At 42.7% G+C, this 16,828-nt stretch overlaps 1 protein-coding gene across 4 annotated transcripts in view; it reads right to left on the bottom strand.

The window, feature by feature from the left end:
- Window positions 1-587: 587 nt before the first annotated feature.
- The window catches only part of Lats2 (large tumor suppressor kinase 2), a 73,726-nt gene continuing 57,485 nt past the window's right edge, over window positions 588-16,828 (bottom strand). For 3 of the 4 annotated variants that reach the window (XM_071611337.1, XM_071611338.1, XM_071611339.1), the window contains 6 exons: window positions 14,453-14,585; window positions 11,320-12,749; window positions 9,824-10,406; window positions 8,172-8,354; window positions 6,138-6,244; window positions 588-3,006 (listed from right to left, as the gene is read on the bottom strand). In XM_071611337.1, coding sequence (XP_071467438.1) covers window positions 2,512-3,006; window positions 6,138-6,244; window positions 8,172-8,354; window positions 9,824-10,406; window positions 11,320-12,749; window positions 14,453-14,585 — 2,931 coding nt within the window. In that variant the 3' untranslated portion in view covers window positions 588-2,511. The other variant, XM_071611340.1, reaches the window with a different exon arrangement.

The raw sequence follows: 16,828 nt of genomic DNA, 5'->3' as shown, positions 1-16,828 counted from the left end.
TTCAGCCTCCCGAGTTGCTGGGATTACAAGTGAGGGCATATATCTTGATTTTTAAACCATGACTATACCCATTTGAAAGGCTAGCACAAACAAATCAATCTTTTCCAAATTTTTTCATACTATAGTTCATACTATTTTTTCATACTATTGTCAGGTCTGAGATTTTACACTCATCCTTAGTTTAATTGTATCATGATGCAGAGGAATTAGCTCCTATTCATGATTTATTTTATCATCTACAAAAATATATATTTGATATTCCACTTATGCCACTCAAAACCCTAAAAAGAGGTACATTTTACCCCCATTTTATAGAACAGAACGTGGTCACAGATCCAGGATCATAGATCCTGGTTTGGTCTTTGTGTCTGACTGAAAATCCATTTTTTTTCCATATTCCAGGCCCTTTCTGAGACAGAGCCTTGTCTGGGAGACAGCTTTCCATATTCTCTCATGACAGTGACTCTATCAGTAGTTTTTAAACCTGGCTGTATGGGAATCACAAGTGTGTGTATATGTTTTGTGGGGAGTTATAAAACGCTGATAAAGACAAGATCTTACAAATTCCAATAAAATTTGACACCAACTAAGGCATTTGGACTCAAAATTTTAATAATAAATTGTGCCAGTAGAAGCTTTTCAAAGGCAAATGATATATCAATAAATAATAGTTAAATTGAGTTCCTGAGAAAGAACCTACCACATGAAAGTATGTCAGAGCGCTGTAAATAACAACATGGCATTACTATAAAATAGAGAAAATACTGTAAGTCATGATACAAGCACAGCAGACTTCAGAATATGCCATTCATACAAATGTAAACCAGTACACAGGAATCGTTTTTTTTAGACATTGATAAACTTATATAAGTGTTGTTGCTAGATATATACTAAATAATGGATACATTACACTAAGAACTTCAAGGAAAAAATATGTGGAATAATATAATGAAAAATATGATGCATCAGTTCTTTTAAAAAGCAAAAAAGAATTGAACTTTTTACTCAAATATAAATCACTTTAAATAGGAACCATACTAATTTGAAATAAGGAATATTTTGTGTTTATCTATATAGTTATATATACACCTATACATCTAAGAAAATATGTATGGCTTAATTGTTTTTTTATTCCAATGTTACTTTGAAGAATTTTTGTTTTTTTACAAAAGAATACATTTAGAAAAATGTTTAAATGATTTAAACAATACATTTGTGTAAATAAACTGTTTAAACCAAGCTTTGATACTTCAAAGCACACTAAAAAAAATGTGGAAAGAACCATAAGATTGTTCAATTTCATCTCAGCTGTCTAAAAACAGGAGGACTAATGTTCATTTAAGCTTTCAGTGTGGGCTGTTGGTGAAAAAGTTAAGTTGTAGGGTAGCTACTGGATTCCACATGCCAGCTATACCAAGAATGAAAAGAGCAAGAAATAGACACAGATCTATGATTAACTTAAAATGTTTTGGTATAGCTGAATTAATCCCTTTTGATGTATATAAGTTTAGTACATGACAAATGTTTATGTTTACTCCCCAAAGAATCCAATCATACCCAAGACAACACACAAACAAAAATCACTTCTCAGTTACACATCTGCATTTCTTTAACAAAACAATAAGGGATACAATCATAAGGAAGAATTCACCCACACAATACATTATCAGCACATTGTCTAAAATACCTCATTTAAAAACACTCAGTAAAAACATATTCACAGGACCTGCTGTGAATGGCAAGATACGGTAATTTTATAATAGAAAAACCCTGCTCATGCAGTACTTTCCACACGCCAGACACCTGAAATCACACCCATATCACTTTGCTCACACTTTCTATTATACTATAATATGCAAAAAGCAAAAAAAATTATAATAAAAGCAGCTTTTAACATTATATCACAATTTTGAAATGTGGGAAAAAATACAAAACAAAAACCATTATGTGGATAAAACAGTCTCCGTGACATCTGAGCAGAGCTTTATCTTTTTTTTTTTTTTCAAACATTATTGCACAGAGATTTCTTATCACATGTTCTTCAGTTTTTTATGTCTTTTCCTAAATGTGAATAAGTGCTATGGATAAAATACAAATGTAGAAAATAACAGCAGCATGATTTGTCGAAGTTAATCCCTATAATTTAGTAAGAAAAATTGGATATCAACAAAATAAGTGCTCTTTCTAAACTGTACTAAACTGTTAAAAATCTTATTTTAATGCAGTGAAGGCCCTCAAAGCCAATCCCAAGACCTGTTGAACCTTCCTGACACCCATCAAACAGAATCTAGAAACGAAGATCTGCTAGACTTCAGTCTCTCTCTCTCTCTTTTTTTTTTTTTTTCAGTTTCTTGTTGGTTTGGGGTTTTCTTGGTGAAGACCAGAATTTCAAGTGATTAATCAATAGACTTATTGCAAACAAAGTCACCCTGCACTTCCCATCTGCCTGTTCAGGAACCTGCTGTGGCTCCCGGGCTCTGAAGACACGAGCTGTGGGCACCTGGTCACAGCCTACACATACACTGGCTGGCAGCTTTCGCTCTGGTCCACCAGATCAGAAGTTTCTAAATCTGCATTCTCAGACTTCGAAGCTTCTGCTCCTGAAGGCTTTGGGCATCTAAAGGGGTAGCCATTGTCATCAAAGAACCTCCGGAAGGTGAATTCGTAAAACGCATGCTCAGGGTGCTTGTTATTGGGGGAGGTGAGAGTGTCCCAGGTCTTGGTGCTGCCTTCACTATTCTCATTCCAAGGGCTTTCTTCATCTACGGGATCAAAATTTGAGGTGTCCATGGGGTGGCTGATGGTGGGAACGTAGGGGGCGGGCTGCTTCCGGATGTCATTGGAGAAGTCGATTGAGCTGAAGAAAGGGTGGGCCTTCAGGTCATCTGCCCCATCCCGCCCCAGGCGGCAGTCAGCAGAGCAGCAGAGTTTGGTGATGAGGTCCCTTGCCTCTGGGCTCAGCTTGACCTGGGATGGAATGTGCAGCGTGTTCTCCCAATTTATCACCTAAAGAGACAATAGCACCAAAGTTTTAGTTTCCCCTTTTGACTCAAGGCCCAGCTAGGGCAGTTCCCCTGACAGTACTCGATGATGTGGCTGTTAAACCATTCCAGTTTCATAAGGCGAGGCAGTTAAAACAGACAACAGAGGATGCAGTGTTCATCTGGGCAGCTGGAAGGCAGTGTGGTTTGGGAGGTGGCTCACAGGCCAAGGCTTGGGATGAAGTGAATATAGACAGAAAGATACTTATTTTCTTTTATCAGAAATACTGTGTAGCCAAAGAATTTTGTGCTTTCCATAAAGATGAAGCGACTGATGTATGAGTTGCTTCTATAGCTACACAAATGGATTTCTGCTGGGCTATCACAGAAATCACTAAAACTCACTATCACTGAGAGATGGTTGGTTGGTTGGTTGATTTTTCTGGTACTGGAGATAGAACTCAGGGCCTTGAGCACTTTAGGCAAGTCCACTGAGCTACATCCCCAGCCCTAGGAAATGGTTGATGAGTATTTTGTATGGGCGAGGAGGGGAGAAAGGATCCTTGGCCTTAGCCTCATGTTCATCATGCTCAACCACGGTACACAGCCATCAGGAAACTGATTAAATACATTTGTCAAAGAGGTGTGTCTACTGTGAACAGAGACTATAAGGGATTTCTGTATTGTGTTTTACTCTAGGTGAGACAAGGCCAATATAACTGGCTACCACCTGGGGTGACAGGACAGTGGGTGAGGCATAGAAGGAGGTGGGCATTTGTTTTGAGAGGGCTGCTTTAAATCTTAGGAGTCTTTTTTTTAGTAAAACTATGAAACTTAGAAGAAAACACAGGGTAAATCTTCCTGATACTGGATTTGGTAGTGATTCTTGGAAATGATACCAAAACACAGGCAACAAAAGAAAAACTAACCTGGATTTCATGGAAACCAACAACTTTTATTATGCATCAAAGGACATTGTTGACAGAATGAAAAACTAATCTATAGAACAGAAGAATATATTTGCAAAGTATGTATTTGAAAAGGAGTTAATGCCTAGAATATATAAAGAACTATAACATAACAACAAATCATCTAATTTCAAAAAGGTGACAGAGGTCTTAAAAAAGCTATATGTCTGAAAATATACAAATGGCCAATAACTACATGAAAATCTGCTAAATATCACCAATCATTAGGGAAATAAAGTACACTGAGCATTTTAAAACAACAATGAAATACCACCTCACATCCACTAGGATGGCTACTATTTAGGGAAATGTTGGGTATAGGGAGGGTGATAAGCACTGGCAAGGATGTGAATAAACTGAAACCAATAAACCCTGGTGGGAAAGTAAAATAGCACTTTAAGGAGGAAGGAAATTAATCTTGAGGATGTTAAGCTAAATGAAATAAGGTACTCACAAAAAGACAAATAATATATGATTCCACATATGTGAGGTACCTAAATTTGGCATTCTTCACAATTTGGCAGTTCCCTAAAAGTTAAACGTAGAATGATCATATGATCCAGAAATTCCACTTGTGGGTATATATCCAAAATAATAGAAAGTGGGGACTAAAAAAGATATGTGTACACCTATGTCCCTTCACAAAAGCCAAGAGGGGAAAACAACCTAGATGTCCATCAATTGAAGAATGGATAAATGAAGTATGGTACATACACACAAGGATTATAAATTCAGCTTTAAAGAGGAAGGAAATCCTGACACATGCTACATCATGGATGGAACCTTAAGGATGTTATGCTAAGTGAAATAAGGTAGTCACAAAAAGACAAGGAACATACAATGCCACATATGTGAAGTACCTATATTTGGCAAATTCAGAGCAGAAAGGACAGAGGTTAGAAGAGGCTGAAGGGGGCAAAGGGGGAAAAGGTTGTTGTTATTTCATGGGTGAAATTTCTGTCTGGGGGAATGTTGAAAATATTTGGAAATAGAGAGTGGAGATGGACACACAATATTGTGAATATACTTAATGACACTAAATTGTATATTTCAAAATGGTTAAAATGGTAAATTTTATGTTACATATATTTTACCACAATTCAAAAATAATCTGGGTTATTATGCAGTCAAATTAGTGAGTTTCAGCATTCAATAAATATGAAGAAAAGGCCAAACTGCAAATGTATTATTCTTAGAGTGAAACTAAGCCTTAATTTAAGGTTTTCCTAGACTACACTTGGGCTCTATCATGGACTGGAGGGCATATGAAAACTTCCTAAATTGTGCATCAGTGGCTAAATCCACTGAAGATTTCAGATGCTCAATTCAACCCCTAACTAATAATTTTTTTCAGAAACAAATGGTTGTCATTTCTAAAATTATTTAGTATTAAATGATCAGTTGGCAGATTTAATGATTTCAAATGAGTATTAAGAATACACACAACTAGCCTAACCACCTAGCTGATAATTTGCAAATAGCAGTGTTAACATCCAAATAAACACACTGATTTCATTAGCTTTAAGTTACAAAGTTCGGCTTGTTCTTTGCAAAGTAGGCACAAATGGTGGCGAGACGTGATTTGCCTTGGGCTCTTACTGCTTCTCACTGTGTAGTTCTGGCCTGGGAATAACAAGATGCCATACCAACAATGGATTAAAAATTTCAGATACACAAAAATGTGGGACTCAGGTCTAATTTTGTGGCTTTACTGTACCCTGCTTCAAATAAAAAATGAAAAGGACTGGGGAGGTAGCTCAGTGGTAGAGTGCTTGCCTAGCATGTACAAGGCCTTGGGTCCAATCCCCAGTACTGGAAAAAAGAAAAAGAAAAAAGATAATAATTTTTTTTTTTTTTTTTTAAAGAGAGAGAGAGAGAGAGAGAGAGAGAATTTTAATATTTATTTTTTAGTTTTTGGCGGACACAACATCTTTGTTTGTATGTGGTGCTGAGGATCGAACCGGGGCTGCATGCACGCCAGGCAAGCGCGCTACCGCTTGAGCCACATCCCCAGCCCAAGATAATAATTTTAAAAGACAATATTACTTTAAAATACCCTCAGTATATAGAACTGCAATTTCCATCCTACTCAGAATAGTAAGAGGTCAAACACCAACCAAGGATCCATGGATGAATCAGAAAAGTCTGGTGCTCTGCGAAAAGCAGGTGTAAGTTCCTTTCTGCTTACCTTTAGCTGGGTTTCTGTGGGAGTAGGAGCCAAAAATGGCGGCTGTCCCACCAGCATCTCAAAGAGAATCACACCAACACTCCACCAGTCACAGAGCTGAGTGTACCCTGAAAGACAAAAGTCACTCACTCAATTCCTGCACTGGCAGATTCTTCTCAAAGGTAAGTTCTATAAGATCCTGCACATACAGATTTACTGTGAAGAGAGAAAACAAGCTAACGTAGTATTGTAATAGAAGAAGAAGAGACACACCTACATAAATGCCTGGTCTTGCACAGGAGGACTGAGAATGGTGGGCTGGAAGGGGTTGGGATCAGGGTGCTATAGTCATCATGGGGGGAGGCCACAGTCACTTATTTTCTATTATTAGCCTGTAATAAATACAGAATACTTTTATAGTAAGAAAAGACTTTTTTTACTTAAAAAGATTATTGGTATTATTAGCAATAATACAAGATGTTAATCAGAATTTTAAATTCTTGCCAGGTGCAGTGGCACACACCTATAATCCTGGCTACTCAGAAAGCTGAGGCAGGAAGATCCAAAGTTCTAGGTCAGCCTCAGCAACTTTATGAGACCCTATCTCAAAATAAAAAGGGCTGGAGATGTAGCTCAGTGGCAAAGCACCCCTGAGTTCAATCCCCAGTTTTTTTTAAAGGAATTTTAAGCTCTTAAAGATCACATAAAATAAACACTCACAAAACAAAGTGCCATGACTGGGATATGGGCAGGTAAGGACACGGAGAGGGTTTCCTGGGGAGGCTTCCAAGTCAGTTTTGGAACAAGGTGAAGAACGTAAAGATGAGGAGGATGAGAGTAGGCTATTTTGGCAAAGGGGACAATTGGAAAGTATTCACTATAATCCATATAATTTACTATGAGACCCTGTTGGAGCCAGGCATTTCTCCCAGAGTCCCCATCTAGGGTAATCAAGGACAGCCTCAAGGATTCTGTGAAGTGAGTTTATTTATCTTTGATTTTCTCCCACTTTTCTTTCAGAGCTCCAGGTTCCAATCAAGCCAGGATAGGCTTCATGTCACCTAATCCTTCCTAAGTGGGAAACACATGTGAGGTCAGCAGGACCCCTGCGCACTCCCACCATCTCATCTCGTCCTGCCCCAGGTGGCACTGGAGGCTACAGAATAACCCTGACCACTGGCTCCTCTGGAATGGTTCACATGGCAGGAGACCTGAGGCCTTTTCTGGGCACCAGGATTAATATTCACATGCTTTTGAGGAGTTAACTGCCACATTCGTAATGCTGAGTGGTACAGTAATCTGCCTTGGATTACCACAGCCAACAAAGAAACTTCGACTTGAACTGGTCTTGCTGGCTGCAAACACTTCAAACAAAATGTGTGTGAAGGAAAAGGCAGCCTAAGTCTAGATTTATTATACGGAATCAGATCATCAGCATAATGTCACTACAGGTTACGCAGGATCACTGAAGGACCCTCCTGGTCTGAACCAGATATTGTATTTGAAGGAATGAAACCTCCATCTAGGAGACAAATTTTATGAGTACTGGTGATTTTATGCCCACTATTGTCTGCAAATCTTATCTCCTATGAGGTTTTGGGCTGGCAGGGAGATTAGGTGGAAAACAATATTTGTGTGTTGAATATGGTATAACTTGGTTGAGAACTTGGACAAGGGAGAGTTAAAAGAGAGCCTACAAATGATGGTTTAGGCAGACTGAGTAGTGTCCTGTGGCCCCAGAGTTGTTTCCATCATTTGACTCCGTAGAAACCAATTCTAAAGCCATTCCCTGGGTCCTAGGTAGAAAGCCTACACCCCACACATCCCAGCTGGAGGAAAAGGCAAGCAGACATTGGCCTAATGGTGTGTGAAGCAAGGGTATTTTCAGAACAGAGATGAGAAGCAGGAGGCTTGTTTATTAGGGATAGTTTAGTCTTGGAAAGCTAGAGCTGGAGAGAATTCTTAGAGGTCACCTGGCTCCATAGAGATGCAGGTAAGGATGGCCTTCAGCCAGAAGCTGGCTGTGGGGTGGGAGGAAGTAGCCCAATGGCATACCTTTGCGCAAGAGCACCTCTGGTGCGATGTAATTTGGGGTTCCAACCAGGGAGTGTGCCAGGCACCTCTGGTGCTGCTTCCGTGCTCTCTGCTCCAGGGTCTTCAGTCTGTCCCCACATCGACAGTTAGACACATCATCCCAGAGGTCACTGGGCTCCATGCTATCCTGTCTGATGTGGTTCCCTTTGCCCAGGAATCATGGGTAGTAAGAGAAAAGAACAAAAAATAAAATGAATGTTCACTACTGAACAATGAAACGAAATTCATAGCTTAGCCGAAAAGTAATTCCAATCAGCTGCTGACATGTTAGGACAAAGGATCCTCTCCAACTGCTCCACAGGGACAACTGTTGTTCCAGGGCTCTGAGAAACAAGTTGTAAGGTAACATCAGTGCCAAGGCAGAAATGATGGCTGGAGCACTAACAGCCAACTACACTGTGCTGAGCTGGCAATGAGACAATGTGAATAAGAATACAGGCTGGAAGAACTTTGGGGCATCAATTTCAGGTTAATATCAAAAGGCTAACACCTGCTGGGCGCAGTGGCACACACCTATAATCCCAGCCACTGAGAAGGCCGAGGCGGAGGATTGCCAGTTCAAAGCTAGCCTCAGTAAAAGCAAGGAGCTAAGCAAGTCAGTGAGACCCTGTCTCTAAATAAAATACAAAATAGAGCTGGGGATGCGGCTCAGTTTTGAGTGCCCTTGAGTTCAATCCCTAGTCGCCCCCCCCCACGCCAAAAGCTAACACCTGTCTAGCAAGACATTTTGTGATAAGCATGGAAAAATTAAAGAGAATTTAAAAAGTATGAACAAAAGTAACAAATTCCAGAAAAAGTGAACGAGTCAGGTTCATTTTGAGTTTTTAAAGTCTGAGTTATGGGATGAAAACAGCTATTTCAAGCATCCCAGCCATTAGAAAGAGAGTGACCAACTGTTTTTGACTTTTCCAAATAGCAAACCTAGAAATGGAGTTGAACTATATATTAGATCCAGGTTAGCTATGAAAGAGCTAGCCTTGGGAGGCTGTGAGACTTTTATTTTGAGATGGGATGTTGTTATATTACCTAGACAGGCGGCCAACTCTTGGGTTCAAGCAATCGTCCTGGCCTAGCCTCCTGAGTAGCTGGGACTACAGACACGTACCACTGTATCCAGCTCTAAAACTTTCACTTTTTAAGGCTTGTTTAAATAGGCAGAGGGATGGTTCTTCACAAAAGCCCCATGACAACATATCTACAATGTAGTAAAACTTAAATCCACTAACAACAAATTTTGTCCCATCAGCCCAGATATGGAACACCTATATAAACTTAAATATAGTATATAATATATAAAATATATAGAAACTTAATTGATATAATATTAATATAATAACAATATATGCTCTAGAGTATGATTTCCAATTTACTTTAATGTACTTGTGTCAATTTTTTTGAAGTATTTATAGTTGAAATGTGGGACTTAATGGGTTAAGAAAAAAATCTCACACATATCAGATCCTTCCTTTAGGGAGGGAAGGCTATCACACCGAGTTATACAATAATAATAATTTGTTATACAATAATGGATAATTTCAAAGTGATTAGGAGCCACTGGGATGGGAAGATACATCAAGATGTAGAAACTGGACAGAGCACGCCTAAGATAATACCTTTCTGGTAGTATTTGGAATTGTGAGTCCACCTGAATCCAGTGCAGAGGCCAAAATCTGTCAGTTTGATGTGACCATCCAGATCTATCAAAATGTTGTCAGGCTTAATGTCTCGGTGGATGAAGCCCATCTTGTGGACACTCTCGATGGCCAAAGTCAACTCTGCAATGTAGAACCGGGCCAGGTGCTCAGGGAAGACCTCCATACGGATCAGCAGGCTCATCATGTCCCCTCCAGGGATGTAGTCCATCACAAAGTACAGGCTGTCTTTGTCTTGGAAGGAGTAGTAGAGTTTGACCACCCACTCATTGTCTGCCTCAGCCAGGATGTCCCTCTCTGCCTTGACATGGGCCACCTGATTCCGGTTCAGGACGTCTTTCTTCCTCAGGGTCTTCATGGCATACAGGGCATGAGTGTCCACCTTACAAGCAAGGCATACTTCTCCAAAGGCACCGATCCCCAGGGTTTTGATTTTCACAAACATGGATTTGTCCATCTTGGCCCTCTTTAGTCTGTTATAATTTGACTCCTTCTGGTAAAGGATCTTCCTCATCTGTTCCTGCTCAGCCTCACAGAGTCCAGCCTGCACACAAGGAAAATGAGAAGAAGTCACCTTAGAGGGATTCTATAGTAGCAAGTGATGGGAGCAAGGGAGGCCCTGGAATTGAGTGGGTTCTACAGAAAGGAAAAAACAGAAGAATGGGTCTAATCTACTACAAGCAAAATAATCATCAGTTTGTTCCTTATGTTCAAATGTAGATACGAACCTGGAATCCAGAGTATGACAGAACAGAGTTCTTTCTTTAGGTGACTTTAGGCTCTAAAAACTAAGGAAAACCTCTATTAATGAAAGTTGGTGGGAAAAGGGACCACAACATTCCAGGAACTCCAAGAACAATCTAATACTTAGCTCAGAAGAGATGGGAAAACAAAAACAAGTCAAATACATTTGATTTTTAGAATTTGGTGTGATTTAAATTTAGTGTTACACTTTAATTTGAATAACTTTATTAAAAATCATCTTTTCTAGCACTTGAGTGTCAATTAAAGTATGTTTAAAATATTCTTTATTAGTTAAAAACTTAAAGGATGGCCAACTGGATTATTACTAGATATATTTTTATTTATGAATCCTAATTTTAATTTTTAGAACTTCAGACTTTATTTCTACTCTTCTAAAATGTTACATTAATAAATAAGCCTTGATGAAATTTGTGTAAAGACACACCATAAAAATCAATTTGCTAATTTGCCTTTTAGCAACATTATGGACAGCTATCACAGTCTCCTGAAGTCAGAGGGAAGAGGAAATAGAGAAAGGGAAGTATTCACATTTGTGAGTATTCTAAACTGCTGGTCCCATAACCAGATTATGACCTGTGATACAGGGTTTATGATAAAGGTATATAAATTAGGAATAGTACTTCTCTGTTGTGATTCCTATTACCAGTAGAGAGGAGCCAGGGGCAAACAGTGAGAATAAAATGAGAAATTACTTTGGCCATTTCTTGTTCAAGCTGCAACCTCCGGTTGACCTTCTGCTGGTAGGTTTTTATGACATTTTCCACGTGTTGTTCCATGAAGAACTTAAAGGCATAGGGGGAGTAGCTCTTGATGCGGGATTCCCTCTTCTCTTCATCTCTGCTATTTTTGCGGACTGGTACTGGAGAAGTCTGGATCTGCTTTTTATCCTTGCCACCTTTGTCCCCCTTGGCACTCTTGTGGCTCTTGTCGCTCCTCTCCGTAGGCTCTGCAGTTGGGCCCGCACGGAGGCTCTGCTCCACACCGGCACATAGGCTGTCCAGGTCGTATTGCTCGGACTTGCTGTGCAGCAGCAGGTGTTTGGGGTAGGGTGGAGGTGGGCATCTGCGGTCTGGGCCACTGTACTCCACATCCAGTGGGTAGACAGCAGTGGCTCCCAGGCCCAGGGCGTGCTCATCCTTCGAGTCCAGGCCTTCAGAGGCTGGGGCAGGTGCGGGCACCCAGGCAGGGTGGGAGGGCCCCACGGCTGTCTGTGGTTCAGGTCTCAGTACCCGCACGCTCTTAACTGGGTGCAAGATGTGCGCGGCAGTCACGGCTGTGACAGTGTTTGGGGCAGGCAGGGAAGGCTCGGCCTGGCCTGGTGCACCAGCCCGCGGCTGCTGACTGTTGAAGGAGTTGGTCCTGCTGGGTCCTGGGCCGTCAGGCCGGAAGGCCACGTGCTGGCGTGGAGCCTCCAGGCCTGGCTTCTGTAACGAGTCGCGGCGGGCCAGTGTGGTTGCTGGCCACTGTTGCACAGGGGGGCCGCCCAGCTCATACAGATCCACATTGAGGCTGTTTCTTGAGGGGACCAGCAAGCTTTGTGGTGGGCTGTCGCCAGTGAACACCTGGCCCCGGGAACCCATCACATGCAGCTGGTGGGCTGCGGGGCCAGCCTGCTTATGGTGCGCATGCGGGCCATACAGTCCAGCAGTGGGCGTGGGGAAGGCGATGCCCGCGCCTGGCGGGGCCCCCTGGCCCTTGGCAGTCAGGCCGGCATAGCCCCCCGACTCGGGCGGCGTCTTGTTCTGAAAGGAGGGGCTGCGCTGCACACCGTAGCCCAGAGGCTCCCCGGGTACTAGGAGGTGCGTGCGGCCATAGTGTGCACCTGGAAGTGGCAGGGACGGACCGGTGGGGCAGGTGGCCGGGAAATGTGCTCCCGCTGCCTCCATGCTGGCACCATAGGCTTTGGGGGGGTGCTGGTGGCCAGGCAGGCTGTGGGGACCAACTCCTGGGAAGAGGAAGTCCATATACTGCCGTGGCACCTCCTCCAGTCCCGCGGGGCCATCTGTGCCAAAGCCTGGGCCCTCGTAGGCTGCACCTCCCAGCTGGTGGTAGGATGAGAACGCTTCGCCTGTGCCTTCGAAGCTGGGCCTCCTTGTTACTGGGGTGGACACAATGCCCTTTCCTGCAGTGGAAAGAATGGGAAGGTAGCATGAGGAGTGTGGTCAGCCAGTTCTGGCACTTTCAGATTGATCCCTACACTGGCAATGTCCTAGAGGCTGAGTGGCTGCACAAGGTCTTCAACTGAGGACTCCCCTTAATATAGCATGAGGGTGTGGGGAACTTCAGGAGTTCAGGAGGGTTACTGGCCATAGGAAGGACAGTTTCCCAGTCCTGCTGGGGTGTTTCCCTCACACCTTGGAGGACATAGCACCCAGGATCACCATCCTGCCATGCTAGGGAACCAACTGAACAGCCAGCTCTGTTTTCTCCATGATATGCCCAGGTTGTTTGGGACAGCAAGTTTACTGCCACATGATTCCCAGTCTCCTTTTCTCTAACAGTAGAATCATAGCCATTGTCCAAATGTCTACTTTATTTTCATCTATTTTTCAAATTAAAGATTTTCTGGGATTTTTGTTTTTATTAAAACCAAACAAAACAACATATATGCAACAACAATAAAAACCACACAGAATCCCCCTACAAATACCCAGATGGATTTCTGCTGTTGCTTCCTTATTCCTGATTTTTCCATTCTGAAAATCTCTCTTCATTTAAAACAGACGCTTGGAAGGAAGGACAAAGGCTCCTTTCAGTTTCGTACAATGACTGCTTGATTTGGCAGAGGGTGCTATAGTCCAAAGGCTGTGTCCCCTTCACCCTCCCTGGACTACCTGGCAGGGTGAAGGCCTCAGTAGCCTGGGCACTGAGTAGAAGTCAGAGCCCAGTGATGATGGCTCTGTGTTGCCAGGGCTAAAAAGATGCATCAGTGAGCACATCACACCAAAGGCAATTAGGAAGGAAATCATAATGGGGCGGTTGTGTGTGTGTGTTTCCCTTTGGTATCATGCTTAAGGTCACAGAACAAGAATCATAACATAGATGGCCAGCTGGAGGCTAAGGAAATTCCTTCTCTCAAGAAGAAAACAGAAATGTATGTTCTCCTTAACAACAGAGACAGAACTTACAAAACCTGTAAGATTTTCTCATTCATTCCATAAAGTGAGCTTCACACCAGGTCTTCCACAGATAGGGAAAATTCCTTTTGGAAATTATCATGAATCCTTTATTATACCCCAGGGACTTCAAATACCAAAAATAGGGTTCATCTATTCCATCCTCAGAGAGGAACATCCCTTGATAGTCACTGAAACAGAGCAGATGCCTTCAGCTGTTCCCAGGGGACACTAGGGGGAAGCCCAGCATACTGCTCACAGCTCTGGCCCGGAGAGGTGCCCTCCACTGGACAGCTGCTTTCAAAGGCTATGATGTGAGAAAAGGTTTTTTTTTTTTTGGATAAGCCTCCCTTTTCAAAGACTTCTCCAGGCCCAATAGCAAGTAAAAACAACATTTTTACTCACTTTAATTTTTCAATCTTTCATAAAACAAAACAAGCAAACTCTCCAGATTGGGAGCACCACAGGTTATTTCAGATTGGGGTGGGGTGAGCACCCAGGAAAGTCCCATGATCTACTACTTGTGGTAGGTCCCTCCAGGTCCTTACTGCTGGGGCAGAGCAGGCTCAGCTTACCTGTTAAATGCATAAGACAATGTGCTAAGAGACTATCTATTGACCAAGGGCAGGCTGGACATTTTCCTGCTAACTGTTCTGTGTTTTCAAATCACAAATCTTCTTCATACACCATGCTACTGGTTTGGGCTCACCTGGGGAGGTCTGCTTAATGACGCGTACGATCTGCTCATTCCTGGGGTCCAGGTAACCCATTTTACTGATGTACTCTAGGGCGGCTTCAATACTCCTGCTGCCGGTCTGCTTGAGCGCTCTGCCTGCCATCTCCTGGGAGGGAAGCATGAAGATGTAAGAGTGTGTCATTATCATTATAAAACAAAACCACAGGTGACTTCTCTCCTTACTCTGTGCCTGACTGTGCTATGATACTTTGCCTCTCTGTGACTGCTAGAGCCTGCAAGGTGCTACAGATGACTCAGAATGTGCATGTCCTACAGATGCCAAAAGTCAAGCTCATATCACACCCCAGACGATGTAACCTATTATCAAGAACAAATGTGGATTTGAAAGAAACTTAAGTTCTTCTCTTTAGTGCTCTACCACCGAGCTATAACCCCAGCCCCCTATGAAATGTTGATCTTAAAAAATGTTTTTTATTAGAGCATTATAATTATACATATTAATGGGATTCATTTTGACATTTTCATAAATACATATAACTTGCTCCATTTCAATCCCTAGTACTTTTCCTTTCCTTCCCTTCCTCCCTCCTACTGAATCCCTTCCTCTCCTCTACTGGTCTTCCTTCTATTTATTTATTTATTGTTTTTTAATTGGTGCATTATAGTTATATATAAAAGTGGAATTCACTACAATATATTCATACATGCACATAGCATAATTTGGTCCATCTCATGCCTGTCTTTTCCATCTTCCCCTCCCATTCCCTTCCTTTACTCCACTGTTCTCCCTTATATTTCCATGAGAATGAAATGCTTATTAAATGCCTACTGTTTACAATGACCATTGTTGGCTATAGCAGTAAAGATTTACCCTTAGTGATATGACTAGAAAGAAAAAAGAAGTAGGAGCCCTGGAGCCTAGTAGGTACAGGACAGGTTTCTTAAAGTTGTTTGTGGGATAAACAGAAGACAGAAACTGGTGCTCACTGCAGGAGAGGTACAGGTGGGGTGAAAGAGGGTCAGAGGAGAGGGCTCCTTTCCACCCAAGAGAGGGGGTCGGACAGCTGCCTTTTCAAAGACTCATGGTCTTTGGGCAGGTGAAAAGTCCAGGTAGAGGATAGGTATTCTTAGCAGAGGGACTGGTCAGAGCAGAGGAGGCAGGAGGAGTGGGCTGAATGGCAGCAGCACTCAGAGACATGAGACAGGGGACACAGAGCCACAGACCAAGGTCAGACTACCCTGGGTTTTTCCCCGTTTGCAAAATCATGGGAGATTTCAAACAGAGACATGTGCAGTATGATCTGAGGACAGCTGCAGGGTGCCCAGAGCTCGAGGCAATCTGAGGCAGGGAGGTGAAAGGGGCAGGAGGGGACTAAGAAACATGGCTGCAGGGTGACAAGGAGGGCAAGGAGAGGGAAAGAACCCATGGAGGGTCACTTCTGCACTAGGATGAAGCAGGCAGAGGCTACAAAAGAGGCTTCTATAGATGGAAATGCTGAGCAATGTGAGGGCAAGGAGGAGGAGACTGAAAAGACCCTGTCATTCAGGAGGGAATAAAGAGGACACAGGACAATGATCTCAGTGGAGGCTGCACAGGGCCACTTGGTGGCAGCCAGTCACCGTGGGAGTACAGAACCATTTTGTGGAGAGACAGCACTGTCCCCACTGCCCCTGGATAGGCCTGTGGTACTTCTGACTTTTATCCCGCTCAGCTGTCTGACTGCTCCATTAGGACCAGGAGAAACTGCCAGGCTCTTAAATACCATATTACTCATGGTTATATCCGCCTACCTCACACAGTACCCAGAACAAATTAAGTGTTTAATATCCAATGATCATCTAACATTAAACCAAGTTTTCTCTTCCTGGTAGTATCCTAGCTGAGTGGTAGGACAAAAACATTGAATGGACTTGGCTACAGAGTCAGTAATGTGGGTGTGGGGTCCTGCAAGGTGGCAGAGCAAGAGAGGGGATCAGGGAAGAGTGAGATGGGAGGCCTGAGGAGGTGCCACCAACATACAGGTGGCATCAGAGGGAAGAAACAGAAGTGACAGCTTAAGAGGCAGATTGGGAAGTGGTAATAAGAAGAGGGCTATTCTGTAAGGCAGCACTTGGGCTGACAGGAAGGGCACATTGTATACCATCTGGAAGAGCCACGGGGAGAAAGCACCAGAGTTCTGGCCTGAAGTACTCCTTCTTCACCCAGAGACAGGTGATGACACTTCACCTTCCCTACTTCACAGCTGTGCTATTTGATGAGATCATGTCTGCAAGACTCTCAAGGGCTTAGAAGAAAGCATGCTTAAGACCACATCTTAGCAGGATAGCCCTGGAGCGTTTGGTGCCCATTGAAAAACATGCCAGTCAGAGTCAACACTAACCGCAAAC

This window comes from Marmota flaviventris, chromosome 4, assembly GCF_047511675.1.
Source record: "Marmota flaviventris isolate mMarFla1 chromosome 4, mMarFla1.hap1, whole genome shotgun sequence".
In the NCBI taxonomy this organism is placed as follows: domain Eukaryota; kingdom Metazoa; phylum Chordata; class Mammalia; order Rodentia; family Sciuridae; genus Marmota; species Marmota flaviventris.
This window is presented reverse-complemented; position numbering and strand designations above follow the sequence as displayed.